The 19,422-nt window shown below is 35.0% G+C and overlaps 1 protein-coding gene across 4 annotated transcripts in view; it reads right to left on the reverse strand.

Moving 5' to 3' along the window:
• Positions 1-1,398: 1,398 nt before the first annotated feature.
• LOC126737058 (serine-rich adhesin for platelets) overlaps positions 1,399-19,422 on the reverse strand; it is a 121,237-nt gene continuing 103,213 nt past the window's right edge. For 2 of the 4 annotated variants that reach the window (XM_050441747.1, XM_050441746.1), the window contains 12 exons: positions 14,914-15,093; positions 14,663-14,806; positions 14,288-14,603; positions 14,047-14,230; positions 12,509-12,767; positions 11,978-12,443; positions 11,761-11,918; positions 11,183-11,676; positions 10,916-11,125; positions 10,419-10,794; positions 10,112-10,336; positions 1,399-1,880 (listed from right to left, as the gene is read on the reverse strand). In XM_050441747.1, coding sequence (XP_050297704.1) covers positions 1,570-1,880; positions 10,112-10,336; positions 10,419-10,794; positions 10,916-11,125; positions 11,183-11,676; positions 11,761-11,918; positions 11,978-12,443; positions 12,509-12,767; positions 14,047-14,230; positions 14,288-14,603; positions 14,663-14,806; positions 14,914-15,093 — 3,323 coding nt within the window. In that variant the 3' untranslated portion in view covers positions 1,399-1,569. The remainder of the gene's footprint in view (positions 1,881-10,111; positions 10,337-10,418; positions 10,795-10,915; positions 11,126-11,182; positions 11,677-11,760; positions 11,919-11,977; positions 12,444-12,508; positions 12,768-14,046; positions 14,231-14,287; positions 14,604-14,662; positions 14,807-14,913; positions 15,094-19,422) is intronic. The other 2 variants (XM_050441749.1, XM_050441750.1) reach the window with 1 other exon arrangement.

Consider the following 19,422-nt stretch of genomic DNA (forward strand, 5'->3'; position numbering starts at 1 on the left):
CTTAAAAATAATTTCCTGAATAAAGAGTTCGTATACTTGCAAAACACGATTTTTTGTTATTTAGGAGTTTTTTAAATACAATTATGGTTTTTATCAGAATCCTTAATGAACAAATTAATTTGCCTTAGGTTCAGGTTTCATATTCAATTAAAAAAAAAATAAATGCACTAAAAAACCAACGATGTGCAGAATGCCCCAAAAGCCGACGATCATATGTCGGGTGTTTCTCAACGGTAAGTCCCTATACAGTGCATTTTTTTTATCTCGGGTCATAGGGTTTTACGTGTAATATTTTCAACCCCATGTTAGAACCTGTTCTATTCAATCGATAGGATTGAAACTTGGAACAAGTGAAGTTTAAGTTAACAGACTTTAAAAAATCCCATTATTTTGAAAAAAAAATTGCGAGAAACCTATTTAAAATACGTTTTTCTGATGAAAAAGTTTGCTTTTTCTGCACCTCGTAACCTTCATTACCTTTACACTTCAAAGCAGGTAGACAAATATCTGACAGTGACACAAAATAATTTCCTCAAAAAATAGGTTTCTCGCAAATTTTTTTGCAAAATAATGGGATTTTTTAAAGTCTGTTAACTTAAACTTCACTTGTTCCAAGTTCCAATCCTGTCGATTAAATAGAACAGGTTCTAACATGGGGTTGAAAATATTACACGTAAAACCCTATGACCCGAGATTAAAAAAATGCACTGTATAATTTTGCATTTTCTAAACGCCTTTTCTAATGACAAACATTCCAATGGCAATTTATTGTATGTAATAACTTGTTTTTACATAAAATCTAGTGCTCTATCGAATGATTTGCAATGTGAAGAGGAAGTATTCCTTACTAGAGATATTATTTCTACACCATCCCTTTAAAATTTATTAAGTTTAAGTTGGCTATAACTCTATTGTCTTTTGCAACCGTAAATGCATAATCATTGATTTCTGGGACACTCTGTACAAGTATTGATCGCATGATGTCTAAAACAGATCGTGGTTTGGGTTATCCCATTCCATACTAACATACAAAACTCGCAAAACCATTAATAATTTACTAAAAAAAATTGGCCTATATAACGCTCAAAACGATAGTCTATTGAAAATTACGATTCAAAACTTTAATCGCTAATATAATAATAATAATAATAGCTTATAAGGATAGTCTAAGTAAGTTCAGAAGATTTAGGAGACCAGCTCCATTATTTATGTCGCTTTACTTTAAAAAAAGTTTACGTTTGGCGGTTTTTTTTTCGATACCGTCCTGCGTATAATTCAAGGTCTATGTAGGCTGCTCCTCTACTTTCATCATGTTGATATGTTACCCACAAAAGCTTCTACTGTATTAAAAAAAATACTATGGGGATATGTGTATTAAAAGATGCATACTGGAAATAATTTAAGTATATCAGTCTATTCGGAGAACAAAATTATAATAATTATAATAAATAATTATTATAATAAATTTGAAACTAATATAAACTTTAGGTAAAGCCTCTGTAGATCAATTATTTATCTAAAAACCACCATGATGAGGAATAATCACATATAATAAATGAGATGCATAATTTAATTTTTTACAGTAGCTCCGTCCGCTCCTTGCCCTCCCTTATTTAACTCATCACTCCTTACAAAGTCTATATCAGCGTATACGAATGTTGTAGTAGAACCAGTGTCCGCTTCAGTCAAGTTCGACTTTGGACTTCTTGGACGGCCCTCCCAGGAGGAAGAGGATTCACCGGTCCAGGGCTCAGTCGTTGATAGATCCAGGCTAGCGTAGTTCAACACAACCTGCTGATGTGACTGATCGAGGTTGTCTGAGGGAGTCACGCCCACTATCGTGGAGGTGGAGGAACTTGAATAGACACTCGAGTTAGATCCTGAAATAAAATAAAAAGTTTGTTAGTGTTTCTAGCCAAAAATATAGTCCAAGAAACAATAAATTATAAATGCGTTATGACGTTTGAGAGAATATGAAAGTAAAAAATTATGAAACTAAAATCATAAATCATTGAAATGTCACAAAAAAATGATCCGTTTCGGATGTTAGCAATTCTAAATATTTTGAAAATAGTTCAAAACAGTTCTACTGAGTTCTTCTCTAACCACGTTCGTAGGTTTCACAACCATCATCTTCTTCCGGAACCTTTTTTACCCAATACCTTTCCTTGTATAATTTATTTATTTAACAATACCCTAATTGCCCAATTAAAATACATAGTAACAATAATTTGCAGAAATTTTCCTAACGTAAAATAAACAGTACAATATTAATAAATTCAATCAATCCATATACAAATAACGGCAAAAATATCTACTTATTTTTATAACTATCGACCACATCACATACAAGACTTAAGCTGTGCTTTAAATACTCTCTGGTTCACAAAACATTCTAACATGTCACCAGGCCCGGATTTACAAAAAATCCCGCCCTTTTTTTATCGTGATTTTAGCTTGCGAAGTTAGGGTAGGTAAAATCGTATGCTGAGATTTGTTATTTGTTGCTGGTCAACTGATTTATTTTGTACATTTACGTTTATGTCACAGATGTACATATTATTGTTTTCTGCAAAACATTAATAGCAAAATAAACAATAAAAAGTGACAAGATTATATTTGTGTCCTGTAAACTGTGACTTTTTCAATAACGATCTAGAAGTAGCAAATTCTATTTAAGTTTTTACAGATAAAAATACTTGTATGTAAATAAACTTATATTTTATCGTTCGATCTATCTCTTGCTTAATACGATCTGTAATAAGTTGAATGAATAATTTTTTTATTCCATCATTTTTTTACACTTTTAAGAGTCAAACGTTCCTTTTTTAACCTAAGTTAACTTTGAGAAAAAACTAACATAACTTTTGAAGAACTTGAAAGAAGAACTCAAAAATCTGTAACACTACTTATATAATAACGTGCCGTACTACTGTAGTTGAAGGAAAACTCTGTATCTGACCTCTATGGTAATACAACATCCTAGCTTATCATTCTTTTTTTTAAGGTGTGTCAAAATAAAATAATGACGCATTTATTTTCGTACACTGATTTTTACCTATTCAAAAATCATAAAAATGTAAAACGTTAAAATAAAAAAAAATACTTTTTTATTAGGCCGCCATTTTGAAACGAGTTAAGTTATGGGTCTAATATTTCAGGGTTATAAAGTACTCATTGAGACCTTTAAAATGAGGTACCACACGACCCCCCTTTCTATTTAAAATTTTTTCTCAAAATGTCGCCCAGCCGCCATCTTGGAATTTACAACTACCTAGTTTACAGTGAAAAATAGTATCTATAGACCAATTTACTTATACCAAGTTTCAAACATTTTTTTTGACCCGTTCAAAAAATAAATGGGGGGGGGGACTTCAAAGAAAAGCACTGTATATGTTGTATTGTCCTGACGAGTGCGGCTGCTAGATCAATTTGAATATTAGATTGCATATTATCTAAAATTATCATATTGAAATACTAGTAAAATCCTTATTTTAGAAATGAATTTGTATCGAATTAAATATAATTTTCTTTCGTCTTTTTTTTATCACGAAGGAAGGTTAAGACAAAAAATATATAAAATAACAGGAGAAAAATACTTTTTATTAAGAATTGAAAGATGTCAACATGTTCTGTCATTTAATACAATTGCAAGATGGAGACGGATTTTTAATTGCAGACTTGTTTGATCATGTAAACAATGAAAATATTATTAACTGTTTCGAAAAACGATCCGACAGCTATAGAAATCTAAGGATGTATATGAGCGTGTCGTTTTCATCGAATGACGCGTCTGCTTTTTATGTACGCATGAACTTTTCAATAGGTAATTTACATTATATTCAAAAAAGTTCGTTATTTACTATCAATATGGATTTTCATTCAGAAGCAAAAATAGATATTTGGGTCAAAAAAATGTTGCCAGTTGTTAGTTTACGTTTTAAATTTATAAGTATAACCGTTGAAAATATTTTCTTTTCTTTCTTGAGATTTGCCGCCCCTCAAAATTCTGTCGCCCTGGGCACTTGTTTTGACTGCCCCTAGTGTAAATCCAGGACTGCATGTCACAGTAATTGTTGGCGAGTCTAGCCGATCTCGATAAACAGAAGTTATACAGTTATAACAATATTCATAATTCGTCAATTGGGGTTCTATTTAGAAGGGTTGATTAAGTCTGGTTTGCTTAAGGCGATGTGCAAATTAATTTGAAGAAGTTTCGATTTTAAAATAACTAATTTCATCCACTGGCTGACGATGTTCTTTAAATGAAATAAATCTTAAAAATTTGTGTTGAACTCTTTCTGTAGCTTGAATATGGACGTTGCAATGTGGGAACCAGACACAAAAACAATAATCCAAATGGAGCCTGGCTAAAGAACAAAATGATGGACAGATTGAGAAAATCTTTTGCACAGTGCTTGATAAAACTCAAAATTTGAAGAGCTTTAGAGACTGCCAAAGATTAATGAGGTATAAATGGCAAATTTGAATAAAGAAAAAGCCCCAGATCTTTAATCTGAGAGACTGATGCGCAACAATACTGAAAAATAAATTAAGTTTTTAGGATATATCTACATTATATACCATAAAATATAACTATCTGTTTGCATTGAAGATTGCACAATTTAGGTATCTATAATACTTATACCTCCATATTTACCTACCTAGACAATATCTACTTATAATGGTTAAAAAGAACTTGTTCATTGGGTACTTAAGTAATTCAAAGAATTTATGGCTAAAATTGGCCTATTTCTTGCACTATTAAATAAACCCAACAAATGAAAACATTCAGGTTTTAATGTACTTGAAAAGTGGGACGCCAATGGTTTACGACCGTTTTATGGCTATCGACCCGTGTGCTTTCGTGTGCTCCTACGGATTAAGAAATGGACTATAGCAAAATTCTAACCAAAAAACGTGAAGTGATGTTCTTGTTTGTCAAAAGTCAATTGACACTTTTTGGGCTACTCCTCGCTTAAGAACCCTCGTACTAACCATCTTGTTTCCCTCCACCCTCAGTAGAATATTAAGATCTCTGTTCTCTCTTTCTTCGGCTCTATTTTCGATATCCTGAGTTGAACATTTAAAATTATTTATTATGGTACCTTTGGACTCGAACTTATTGACAATACGTTTAATAGTTGAAATGGACGGAATGGGCTTGGTGGGGAAATAAACTGAAAACATTTCAGATACTGCTCTAAAACTGTTTCCCGCATGCCACTTAATTATGGCTATTTTTTCGACGATTGAATAATTCATACTTGTTTTCAAATATCGACTGTCACTGATTTATTGTCACTTTTCCTCACGTCAGTGACAATATTCATTTTACTGGTGCCCGTTTGGTTTTACCTTAACCGAAAGTTTGGTAATTTTGCAATTACATTTAATTGAATAATTCAAGATTCGCTTATTACCATTTTTTGAAACTTTGCACCAGGGTTTGCCAGATTGGTCTCTCCAAAAAGTTATCTTACATTTTTTCTGTAAAATGTAAGATATAATTGACCCTCTTAAAATTTACGTGGGATTTTCTATGTTCCGCTCGGTGACTCGCCACCCGGTATAAGTAACCTACTAACACTTCATTTTTACTTCTTTTTCTAAATTAAAATAAAACTGTAATAAATCTTTAACTAAATCTCAAAATATTAGAAAATGCATCTTTTCCCTATGTTTTGGTAGAGGTTTGGTCAAAATGTCAGCTAGGTTTTCAATAGTTGAAACATATTCAGTGGATATCTCTTTATAACTTACAAGGTCCTCCAAGTAATGTGCTTTTACGTTTAGCCCGTTTGGAATTTCCATGCCTTTTTGACATTAGAATTGAACTCTTATTATCGCAAAAAAGTTAGTAATAACATTTAAATGTAAGTCCTTTATAATTCCCTTTAGGTTAATTAAATCTTGAGCACATAAACTTGCAGCAACGTATTCTGCCTCAGCAGTAGAAAGAGCAACACATGCTTGCTTTTTTAAAGTTAGCTTAGTAAAAATACTTTTTCTTTCAAAAACATCTTCTAGGGCTCGCATCATTGACTTTGTTTTTGAATCCTTGACTATATCCAGGTGCTTCTCAGATATACACTGTACTATTATAGACTTGGCTTTGGCATCTTTTACCCGAAAGTGGGTCTTTGTCTTTTCGTCAGTTAAGTCCTCAATCTCTTTTTGTAGAGCTACTTCTACTTGTTTTTCTTCATGAAAAGCCCTGATTCGAAATTTCCAATTATTTAAATTTTCTGCTGTTAGCTGAGGAAAAATCACTGTAAAATTCATTCATTTTTTACTAGCAAAATTCTAACCAAAAAACGTGAAGTGATGTTCTTGTTTGTCAAAAGTCAATTGTCACTATTTGGGCTATGCTAAATTGGTTGCACGCTGTATATTTAAGGTAAGTACACACTCAACGATTTACTAAAGGTAAGTATATACTAACTTAATCCAATTAAACTATCCCAATTAAACTGTGAAACAAAGTTAATCATAAGCGAAATATTCCCTGATTTATAGTCTCTATAAAAACCATCACCAATTAAGCGTGAGTTGATAAAACAGGCTTGACCTATAATTTTAAAGGATAGAGGTGGATGGTGGACGTCTTCTGAGAGGAGGGCATCAGTCCTTAAAATCTCAGTCGAATCCTCCACAAAAACCATATCCAGGCAGTTGTCGTTGGCATTTCCGTGTTGACCTGCTAGAGGTTGTGGTAAGGACATAAGTGTGATAGGTTTTGAATAGATTTACCATCTTCTGGTGCCACTCTCCAACCCTATGGGGCACTGCTATTGGTACAATATGGTCATCGGACCACAGACATTATATAATGGTTTGCAGTAGGGAGTTTTTCTCAAAACATGCCTCAGGTATTCTAGTTTTCTTTTTTGAATGGAATATATATATGACATCTAGATCTTTTTTCATTCTTCTGAGCACTTCTATGTTTTTAATATGAGCTATCTATGGTATTATGAGCATTCTGGTATACAGCCACATCTTAAATGCTTTCAAATTTTTAGTGGTAGCTCATGTGAGTGTCCTAGTGAGAATCTGCGCAACATTAAAACACAAAAGACAAAGCTCCTTAAGTGTCTTAGTTTTGTTTCACGAAATATATGGTGAATTTTGGAGATAACACTCATTTTGTGAAATATTGTCCTAGCTTTTCCTATACGACATTTTATTTCTCGTGCACTATCTCATTGTTCATTTATGATGGTTCCAAGGTAGCAATATTTTTGAGCACCTTCAATTCGAGTTCTGTCGACACATATGTGATGATCTCCATTTATATATCTTTTGCTGATGTCCATTTGTTTCATATTCTTTACGTAGAAATTGAAACCATATTGTTGATGCGCGATAGGGTCCATTAACCATGCAGTGCTTCCAAGCTATCTGCTATCACCATATCGAATATAATTAAGTCTCACTCCGTTCAAAAGGCTACCTTCTTTTATACCATTAAGGACTTTGTTGAACATTTTTTCAGAATATAAATATGGTTTTAGGGGCGTAGCGTTGCGATGACTTGAGTCCTATCTATCAAATCGTACTCAGAAGGTTACAGTGTCTGGGCGTTTGTCTGCTTCTAGATCCCTAAAATGCGGCGTTCGCCAGGATTCAGTGTTGGGACCACTGTTATTTTTACTGTATGTGGATGACTTGAGTTCATTGAAACTGCAGGGCAAGGTACTATAACCATACATATGGAGCCATAAAAATTCTGATTATATTAAGACTTGTATCCTTGAAGACCTTCAGATTTTATCAGGGTGGTGTGCTTCCAACAGGCTCGTGTTAAATGTCAGAAAGACGTCTATTATGGGGTTTAAGTGTGATGTTCAGGATCTGATGTTTGACGAAAATTCCCTCTTGCAGAATAAAGAGTGCTGCAAGTTCCTAGGAATTACCATTGATGGTCGCCTTCGGTTTGAAGATCATATTTTACATTTAGCTGGGAAATTATCTTCTGGATGTTTTGCAGTAAGAATAGCAAAACAAGAGCTGAGAGGGGTGGTTGCACGTTCAGTGTACTTTTCACTTATTGAATCTCATATTCGGTATGGCTTGCCTTTTTGGGGTTTAACCAATAAGGGGCTACTTAACATTGTCTTTGTTATTCAAAAAAAAGCAGTTAGATACCTGTGTTCTGCTAAGTTAAGAGATTCTTGCAAACCCCTCTTCATTTCTGAAAAAATCCTAACTCTTTTTTCACTCTTTATCTTAGAAACAGCTGCTCTTATTCACAAAATTCCCAAACTACCCTCTGACACTGGCCATTTGACTCGTCGTGTAAATGATGTTCCCCTACCTATTCCTACGTCTTCCCTTACCAAAAACTCATTAATTTACATAAGTAAAAAAATTTACAATCATGTTCCTCTATGTGTTAGACATATATTGGATGTTAAGAAATTTAAAAGAGAATTAAAGTCGCTTTTATTGGCTAAGGCATATTATAACCTGGATTTTTTTAATGATAGGTTTTAACCTTGAACATGTTGAAAAGTTTTTTTTTTCCTTTTTTCTTCTCTAGTTTTGTCAACAAGTTTACCTTTATTTAGTAATTGATTGTTTTATTTAGTTATCTTTAATTCAAGTATGTTTAAAAAGTTTTGTCTTCTTGTGTTTAAATTTGTTCATTGTTTTGTCAATTTATGAAATTGTATTTTTGTTTTGTTTTTTTAGCTTGTAGGATGCTTGTACACAAGATTGTTCTTACGTAATATATCACATTTTCTTTCTTTCTTTTTTTCTAAATGTCCCTATCGAACCCCACGTTTGCTTTTGTTTATATTGCATGCTTATACATCACAGTTCAAGTCTCTGCATCTCTGGATTATGACTTAAACTCCAAAGAGTGCCTCTCTAGTTCCAACTGCATTTATAGAACCAAATTAGTAATCGGATATCTGTTCTTCGCATTTGATTTAAATTCTTCTGTAGATGATTTTAAGAAACAATTTTAGCATATGACTCAACAGGTCCGATATTCCTTGCACTTCTTTGCTTCAGGTTTTTTAGGCAACGCTATAAATTCTAATTGCAGCCATTTTCGGCATATTATCCAGAGTAATAGATTTTGTTCAAGATGCAACTCGGTAACTCAGGCTATTCCGTCATCATCCAACAGCTGCAGAAATATAGCCTCTATTTTCCTTTATCCCCATCTATGTAGTATGAGTAAAAATTATATATGAACACTTATCAGAATTTAGATGTAAATGATTTTGCCTACAAAACATCTCTAACTCTGCTAAGTATCTACCTTACTCCAGAAGTTTCGCAGTCTTTAATGGTCTACACGGCATTTTTATTTAAAATTATTAGCAAACAGTTAATTATAGTTTAGCTAGTTATACTAGCGAGTTTTAGACCTAAAAGGTAAGAAGTCGAAAATTTCCGATGGGAAAAAATGGAGGATAAGAGAACATTGTAAAAAATTATAACATTGAAGTCACATAGTATCAGACTTCTTTACAGAAATTTAGATGGATTGCAATGAATAATAATATGTGTAACTGACTGCTATGCCAGTAAATAAAAGCAGTTACACAAATTGAATAAATTGGGAAAAAACTTAAAGTATAAAAAACAATAGATAGACAGCAATTTCATTGAAGACAACAGAAGTGCTTTGCGAAGCTTTTCAAGCAAATCTTGTATAGTCGAGTTCAAAAAGATGAATAAAGAAATAAATCAAATTCATTAACTAAATGCAATTAAATTTCTCAAAACTAAAGGTTGGTGACTGGATATTATTGTGGCATTAAAGTATTGTGTTGTTAAATTTATGTAAAAAAATCCAGTTACATATCCATATTTGTAGAATATAGAATATTAGGTAATTTGAGAAACAGTGACTCTACCAGGGTCAAAAGGTAAAAAGTATTCAAATGGCCACACTAGCTTCCTAAAAAATTTTGGCGGTTCATATGTACAAACACCCTGTATTGCGTATATTTTAAATTTTCTGCTCATACTAAAATTTAAAAGGATTTTTTTGTATTCAGACGGATTCAGCTAGTTCAAACAGAAAGAGATCAAACAGAACAGACATTTCAGCAAATTTTAAATTTGAATGACTAAAGGAAGTTGTTACCTAATCTTGACGCTAACCCTTCAGAGCATTCTGACGAGGGCCTTGACGCCGCCTTTTCAGTTCCAGTAGTTGACGCAGGTCTTTGATTTTGCGTTTTACTAATTTTCTCTGAATTTGACGAGTTCGGTCGAGAATTTTTTGTTGGGGTAGACTTAGCTCTTTCAAACAATACTCTAGAAGACTCATCTTCAAATTCCATGTTAGCCGTCTCCAATGTCTTATCATCTGCAAAAATAAATTGTATTGTAAATCCGAATTATTTTAGAACTTAATTACACAAGTTTTTGTATAGAAATTTTAAACTTACTTAGCGGTATCTTATCGGGAACGTCTCCCGGCTTAGGACTGTACATTCTCTCATCATTTTCTCTTATAGGCATAAAACACATGCTTTGGTTAGCTTCCGTTAGTCTTACACCGGATAGCCGATTAACCAGGGGTGAAGAGAGCCCAGAGCTGGATTCTTTGATCTTTGGAAGAGTCGCAGGATTACTCTGGAACACTCCTGGCTTTATTACAGCATAGTCTCCGCTAGAATTATCTCCAGGTGGGCTGGGAACTCTGGAAGGTCTTGATGCAGATCCTACTGTACAGTTCATGTAAGGCGAGTCTATCGTACTTCCTTCCGCAGGAACGGTTTTTGAGGCAGATTCGCAGTCCATTACAGTGTAGTCATCGACAGCCTGGAAAGGTTTATGTATCAGTATACATTGTTGATTACATAAAAATAATATTTTTCGGAAATATGATTCCCGCAGGCATTACTTGAAGAAATGAAATAAATTAAATTTTTTTTGCACATACCTTTTTCTGAACACCGTTAACCGATGTATTGTAAGCCGTATTTAAAACGGAGGTAGGTACTTTGACTGAAGCTGCTGTTTCAGTATTTTTAGCAAGATCAGCCTCTTGTGGTGAAACGGGGCTATTCAGACTCATAGGAAACATTGTAGAAGAACTTGAAGGCGTTGTTGTCACACTTGAATTCAGAGAGCTATCTTTAGAGCTACTTGCCTAATAAAACCATAAAACCTTTAGACCAATGTAATATTTTGGTATTCGTTCATTTACCTGTGAAGAACCTTTCCTAGATAATTTCTGTCTTGGTAAACTGGAATACGGACTCAACGGCAAGTGCATTTTAGTAGAAGAACTCTCGGTAGGTGGTGAAAATCTTCTTCCCATTAATAGAGAGGTGATGGACATCGGGCTAGAACTTTTGGGCAGTCCGGAACCTCCGGAAGTCGATTTAATCGTGATAGGCTGAGACCTGGTGGTTTGTTGTGAGGTGGTTGTGGTTGGGCGAGTTGATTGGCCAGACATATTCAAATAGTCTCCGTAATCGTCCGCGCTTTCCGTGCTGGATTGACGTTGATGACGGATAGGTAAATTTCCTTCTAGATCTTTTTGCTCACATAACAAATTAGAATTATTTGACATCTTTAGGAATGGAGGTGACGAAGACATTTGAGATTGAAAGGAGGAGGTCCTTTCTGATCTCCTACAGGAACTGTTGCGCCCTGACATGTCCAGGTAGTCAGTGCTAGGGTCACTTGGCCAGAAACCTTAAATTATTGTTTAACCGTTACAAAGTAAACGAAAATCCATCTCTTTTTAAATCAATAATTTTGTAATTTAAATCAGCTTACCTGGGGATATCGCAGCTTTAGACGATGTGGAAGAGTTAGAGTTAGTCCTATACTTTTGCATAGCGTCATGGAAATTTTCAGTATTTCTATTTAAAGTAGGAATTAGGTCCAAGTTGGATAATCCAGTATTTCTAGGGCTGTGCCTTACTGGACTGGATCTACAAAAAAAAGCAACAGTATTACATCGCAGTAAAATAAGTAAGGAAAATGATCGTACCCTGACATATCCATATAATCTGCATGTCCATTACCGACTGTGCTACGTCCAATTCTACCTGGACCACTCATATCCATGTACGGTTCATGCCCATTGCCCACCTTTGCTCCAGATTTGCCACTCATGTCTAAATATGGCGAAAACGGGTGTCCCACCGTCGGAACATTATCATGGTTATCGCTCAACAGAAAATAGGGGACATTCGGATTTCCAACCGTGGGCAAATAGTGCGCCTCTCGATTACCATTCCTGCCGCTCATGTCCAAATAGGGTGATTCCTCGTTACCCAACCTTTGCAAAGCGGGATTTGTAGGACTCATATCCATAAAGTGATTGGCTTGACGCTGTCTTTGAGTCATATCGACATATGGTGAATTATTACCGATTGAACGAATTGAAGAATTTATTCCTGGTTTCATATCAACGTAGCCATTCCGAGATGGTTTTTTCTGATCGTTTCCGAAACCTTATTAAATAAAGAGAAATGTTGGTTATTGTACTTCTTTTATTTTTACTTAGATCAGGACTTACCAAAATGTTCCAAAAGTCCAAAGAATTTACCTCTGGTTCCATTACTGTTTCTGTTGGTAGAGGCTCTGGAGTCGCTAGATGAAGAAGCGTTGGTACTACTTCTGGATCTAGTTGCAGCATTACAGGAAAAGTCAATTTCCAGTAAGTCATCCATTGGGTTGTAAACGGAACCATGAGAACTTCCACTACGCGAGTTCGCTGCCAGCAATGGGGCGCTATTTGATTTGACACCAGATGGATTGTGGTGCTGGTTAATGACCTGTAAAATTAGTATTTGTAGAATACAAAATTCGTTTGATAGAGACAGAACTATAATTGCAGAGTTTCATAAAAATATCTATGAATTTATGAAGTTTTAATAAAGTTACTGGATAATTGACACCTTGCAGTTCCAAATTTAAGAGGAATGGGACATTATGTTTATTTAAACGTGTCTTCTAAGATGTGTCACCTGAAAATTCACTTTCTTAAGAAATAGTATCTTATTAAAGGAGAAGCAAAGCTGGGACTAGAGCGAATGAAAAATAATAGTCAAGTTAACTTGACAGATCACCAAAGAATATCAAGAATCTGTGAGGCATTTAAATCACATGATCACATGATTTCAAAGTATTGCTTCAGCACATCATTCAAAGACAGTAACCACAGACTAGACGGAGATCTTATTTGGAACACAGATGGATCCAAAACCGACAAGGGAACGGGAGCAGGAATTTTTGGGAGAAAACCTTAGCATGAAACGTCCCATCCGCTTGGAAGACATACTACAGTTTTTCGTACAGAAATATTTGGCATACTAGAAAGTGCTAAGGAAAGCATTAGGAGAGCATAATAAAAGCAGATCCTAATAATACCAGATGGATAAGGGCCTAGGGTCGAACCCTAGGGTTACATCAAAGCTGGTTTGGGAATGTTTCATAGAATTGAAAACCTTAGGAGACCGCAACACAGCTAGGCTTATATTAGTTTAAAAAGCCGATGAACTTGCAAGAAAAGGCTCTACGGCACCTTACAACGGACCAGAACCTGCACTGAAAGAGCCAAGAAGCACACTCCGTAGACGTAGAAAGATCAGGGGCTAAGTGAAAAGAAAACATCAAGCTCACTGAACAGAAATAAGATAGCTGAAGATAGAAAACATGTTTATGAACTTTAAAATAGACGAAAAAATTACTAGAGACCTTACATTTGGGAGGAACCAACTCAGAACATTTGTAGGTATCAGAACCGGTCACACGGCTGTTAAAGAACACCTGAACAGGATTTTACTAAGGTAACCCATGAACAGAATTGAAGTGTATAATGGAGACCTTAATTGCCGATTGTGCGACAAGGAACCAGAAACAGTCTCAAATATAATTTGTAATTGCGAGGCCTTGTGCCGCAAAAGGCAACAAATATTTGGGAGAGAAAAACTGGACCCAAAGCATTAGGTACCACAGCAGCAAAAGACCTGTACCGGCTGGTACAGTGCAGCAAGGTGCTATGCTAGGTGTCTTTATGAAACATCCTGTACATTTAAATAAATATAATCTTACCCTATTAAAGTATTTCTTAGTTTTAGCGCCAACACTAAACGCTCTAACTCTGGGGTTTTCAGGAGTACTGGCCAGTGGAGGTTCAGGTGGCTTCGATCCCACTGAATACGCTCTGCAAGGCCTATTATCGTCATCATCAGCTAATACATATGAGAATACTTTATCCAATGGATAGTCTGCCAACCTAAAAGATATTAATATTCGGCAACTTTTCTTAACCTTTATCAGAATAGTATTTTACCTTAAATCAGTGCTAGGCGTTCCAGACGTCACACTACTCATACTACTAGCACTATTCGAAGCATAATTATTACCGATGGAGTGATTCATATCGGTATAGTTACTTTCCGGAGTTCCCTGAAAGTTATTCATTGGTATATAATGTCCTTCTGGAGGATCGGCCCTTGGAGATTCTGGATAATCTTCTTCAGCAATCGCTTCTTCCGGAGTTAGAGTATTGTACATCTTGTGATGCTCCATATCATGGAAACCATCGTGCTCATCTCCCAGGCTGTATAACGAGCCAGTAGAATCCGAAGGTGGACTCATAGGACTTCCTGTTCAAAAATATTTTAACTATTTATCCTACTAACTAAATGCATAAAAAGTAACTTACCGGTTGGAGGACTGTGCGAATTGTCTCTTATATGGTGAGTTCTTAGGGGTACCAAATATGGCTTGCCCCAACCAGGAGGCCCATGATTACCTTCACTAGCAGTTCGTGGTCGTGAAGGCATACTGTCGCACCTCTCTCTAAAACCTATAAGAAAACACATATATATAGGTTTATTATTTTATAAGAGATTACAATTTAAAAAAGCCTTTATAAGCAATACCACCACAAACACAGATAAAACAAATACATACTAGTGCACTTTCCCCCTCCGTTGATAATTGCGGTAAGGGTCTTTTTGGACGTGGTACCTCCCGATAGGTGATTGGTGATGGAGTGATGGTTATCGATCATGGAGTTATTGTCCGCCGATTCGGCGGTGATTGGCAATGATTGGGTGCGCTGGTGGTTCGGTACGCCGGACCACCCAACACCTGAAGGCAACAACAGATGCTACTGTTATGGTCAAGTTAAAGTGAGCATGCTGCTTTGGGAACATGTTAGTAAAATGACCGAGTAAAGAAATGGGAATTTAGGACTTTAGAATAAAGCAAGAAGTTTTTGAGTTGAAGTTTCAAGGTGAATACTATACAATTCCTAAAGAATATATATAAAGAAACGCAAGCAAAAACATAAAGCATACTAATAAAACACTTTTAATTTAAATTATAAGTGCTCTAAATCTTGTTGTTGTTCCTTTAAATCGAAAATAATTTGGCTTAATGATGGTTCAATATATCTAAAATCGAACACATAAATAACACAGAGGAACTTCTCTTCCGAGTGCCAGACAAAACAAAAAAAGTAATTCGGAACCATAAGTGCGACATAAATATAAGTCTTCGAGATCCAGACAATTCCGTCGTCGCGCTGCATCGGACCGCGACAAAAACAACAATCATGTAGGATACACATATAGATACAGAGATATATAAATATCCAGACGAGTGACATCTAATTCTGGCAAGAGAGCCAGACCAAAACGAAATCCTTGATACAACGGCCCCAGTAACTTACGTAATTTTTCTGGGATGGTTTTTTTTGCGCTACATATTACGTTATTAGAAACAAAATTATTTTTATATACGAAAAAAAAGTTCCACACCCAAATTTTATTTAAATTAGTAATTTAATAATATTGCATGATTTATTTTATCTAACAAAATTTGTTCATGGGTTCATCATTGGATTGGCAGCTTCTTGAAACGGGATTTTTCTGAAACCTTTTGTACTTTCATACTATTCATAAAACTGTGTCAAATACACAAAATTTTAAATAATTTAAAAAATGGTACGTCATTCAGTTGACGGCACATTCAAGGGGTCACTCTAATAAGAAATGAATTCAAATGGATATTGGATTATAAGCCTATAAATATTACTTAGTCTTATCTTTATTACTCATTATTTGTTTGTTACAGTTCGCAAGATACTGCTTATTATGCCATAGATAAAAAAGCAGTGACTGGACTATGATTCTTATAGGACTTTGGAATAACATAGTAAAAGAATAAGAATTGAAGATCAACCAAATATTAGTGAGTGAACATAAAGTTGAGTACTACTAAACGCTCAGAGGCATCAAAACGGTTTGACGATTCTTTCAGAGATATGAGAGACCTGTTTTGTTTCTTGAGATAGATTAATATACGTAACACGAATTTAGTTACTTTTGCAACTTCGTACTTACCGAAGTAGATACCGCAGGGAAATTTGAGCTAAAAAGATTGATGTAAATGATAATTTTATCATGCTATGTGGATAAAATCGCTTAACTTTAATATTAAGAAACTAAGTCGAGCCAAATCAATGCTTGGCCTCTTCAATAAATCATTTGTTAATGTTTTTACTAAACTCAAAGAGCTGCGTCCCTTGGCTCTTAACAATCCTTCGGATTATTTAACAGGCAGTTGTGACGCAGGCTTTTCTTTTACTGAGGTGACCCATGACCAAGTTTGTAAAGTGATTGATGGCTTAAAAAATAGTAAAACTATTGATCCTTTTGATCTAAACACTAGAATTATAAAAAAAACATAAAAAATATTGATTATAGTACCACTAATAAATTTAGTAATTTCATCATTTTTCCAAGTGTCTTAAAACTGCCAAGCTAATTCCCATCCTTAAGAAGTCCATTGATCACAAGTCCATTGTTGAAATTTATCGCTCTATTTCGCTAATTCCTATATTTGGAAAGATCTTTGAATCTTCGCTTAAGGCACAGATTGAAGGGTATTTTGAACTCAATTAATTGTTGTATGAAAAATATCATCTAGCCTGGTAGTTATACTCTCACATTTTATGATTTATCGAGAGACTTTGTCTGTATTGGCTTTGCTGGCTTTGCTTTGTACAAAAATTAAATAACTATAACCTTCCAGCAACACTCGAATGTGACAGTAAATTTCCTTGCATCTATTTTCCTATCTACCCAGGATATATACAGTATACGGCGAGACATTCAAAGCAAAGCACATTTCGAAGGTTTAATTTGGCACTTCATTTATACGGAAAATGTCCAGCTCTCGGAGCCATAGAGTCTCAGTGGGCGATAGATATAACACTATAATAAACGTATGCGGAGCTGTAGGTTTAGGTATCTACTGATGAAGAGGTTCTTCATGGAGATGAAAGTCCTTTTGTAGTGTTCTATCCTTGATCATTCCATTTTAGGATCACCATTGACGAGGGCTTAAAGACATTTAATGGACGGCACTTGTTCTACAGTCTGATTGGTTATTTGAAGCAATGCCCATCTTGATACCTTGTAGAAGACAACCACATTGGCCTTAGCAACGTTTATGTGTAGGCCATACTATGTGCTTTGTTCAACGATGCGATTCATCATATTGTGGAGATGAGAGGAGACAGGGCTCTAGACAGGCAGATATCATCTTAGTCTCTAGGTCGTTGGTGGTGTCGTATGTCATTGAAGAGAATCTTAACATACTCTTTTCATCTTTTAAGCTTTTCTTTAACGCTCGTTCAGATTTTATTGTTAGTGTCTTTTAAAATACCGTATGTGGAAATTAAACGAATCATGTTCTTTTTCGTCTATCTCCTTTTCACTGAATTTTTTAGCTAGCTATCTTTCCTTTGCTTTTCAGCATTTTGATCTCACTCAGCTCCTTGTACCGGTTACTGCCTGAGGCTTTCTATTTCCTTCTCTCGTTGAAGAAGTCTGTTGATCGATTTACTTATGTTTACTTGGACGTTGAATTCTAGTGAAGTGGCGAAGCTGTAGACTTAGGAATCGTGGTTAATGTTGACGTCGGCGCCAGGATAAGTTGTTGCTGATTTGATATACTTCATTAAATGGCTCTTGATGGGGACGAAATGTATTCGACTTCTCACTATGTGGTTACAGCGATTGGCTGAGGCTGGGATTTTTATTCTTGAGAATTTGTGACCAAATATTGTGTATTAAGAGTGGTATTTAGTGGATGTATTGATCTATTAAGAAAACTATGCATTTGCAGTCAGGTGTTATATACAAAATTCGTTGTAAAAACTGTGGCAAGACTTATGTAGGGCAAACTGGTAGATATATCGAGGAATAAAAATGATAATAAATCTTTGATATATCTACCAGAATATATTCTTATAAAATATTAAACCATATCTATTATTAATCAAACACATGTACCTCTTCTGTAGTTTTTACAGGTAGTAGTAAGTTTTCTTGTCTACCGGTTTGTTTTACTTTAGGCATTTTATTATATTTTAAGTGTACATTCTTTAGGTAACCGCCCTTTAACTTTACTTTGAGATATCTACATTTATATCCCTATGAGATGTACTTTTTTTAATTTAATGAGAGAGGTCTGCGACTTTAAAATTTTTCTTTTTTTCCATTCTTGAAATTCTATGATATGCATACTGTCATTTAATGTTAACTTTTAATAATTTGTATCAGTTTTTAAGAAATATTTATAGAAAATGGGAAAAAATGTTAAAGATAATTTCTTTCTATGTATTGTAGAGTCCTGAAGATGAATGAAAATTAATTCGAAATGTTGGCTAGAATACCAATACACCCACAAAATACCACTTCTAAACTAGGATTATTTTTTGGAAAAAGTGTTGGCAGAAGAGAGGTGGTGTTTTGTACAAAGTTGCACTAGACAATCACCTCTAGTATTGCGTGTCCATGATCTCCGCAGACTGCACCATCAGCACCCATCCCGATTTTGTCATTAAAGTCACCAATAACAATTCTCATCTTCCCTTGCTTCGTTGTTTTGATAGCTTCTTCTAAAGCAGAGCAAAAATACTCAACCGCCCCATCAGGTTAGTGCTCTGTTAGAGCATACGCTTGAATTATGTTCATAACTCTATGAATAGTGGAGAGTCTCAATTTTCCATATATTTGTATTCTGTTAGTTTTTAGATTGAGATTTTTTGCACCCTCTCCTAAAGGATTACTGTGCCCTATCTCTCATCTAAGCGCATATATGTAAGCGTAGTAATAATGAAGGAAAGCAGAGCATCACAGGTAATTATGATTAATTTTGAAAAAAAAAACTTTTAAAATCGTTTAATACAAATATTATTTTCACGTACACCAGGAGTGGTGCGCGATTAGTCACGGATGGACACACGGATGAATTCCGAAGGCGTCGAAATGTCAATTGAAGAAAAACAAGACGAAAATAGAACGTCGGCATGCGACGAGCCACGCGGCGGCATTCTTACGTCATCGATGAGTCGCGACATACGAAAAACAACAGAGTCCTATTTCAATTAATTAAAAATAACGTTTT

Source organism: Anthonomus grandis, chromosome 6, assembly GCF_022605725.1.
Source record: "Anthonomus grandis grandis chromosome 6, icAntGran1.3, whole genome shotgun sequence".
NCBI classification, from domain to species: Eukaryota; Metazoa; Arthropoda; class Insecta; order Coleoptera; family Curculionidae; genus Anthonomus; species Anthonomus grandis.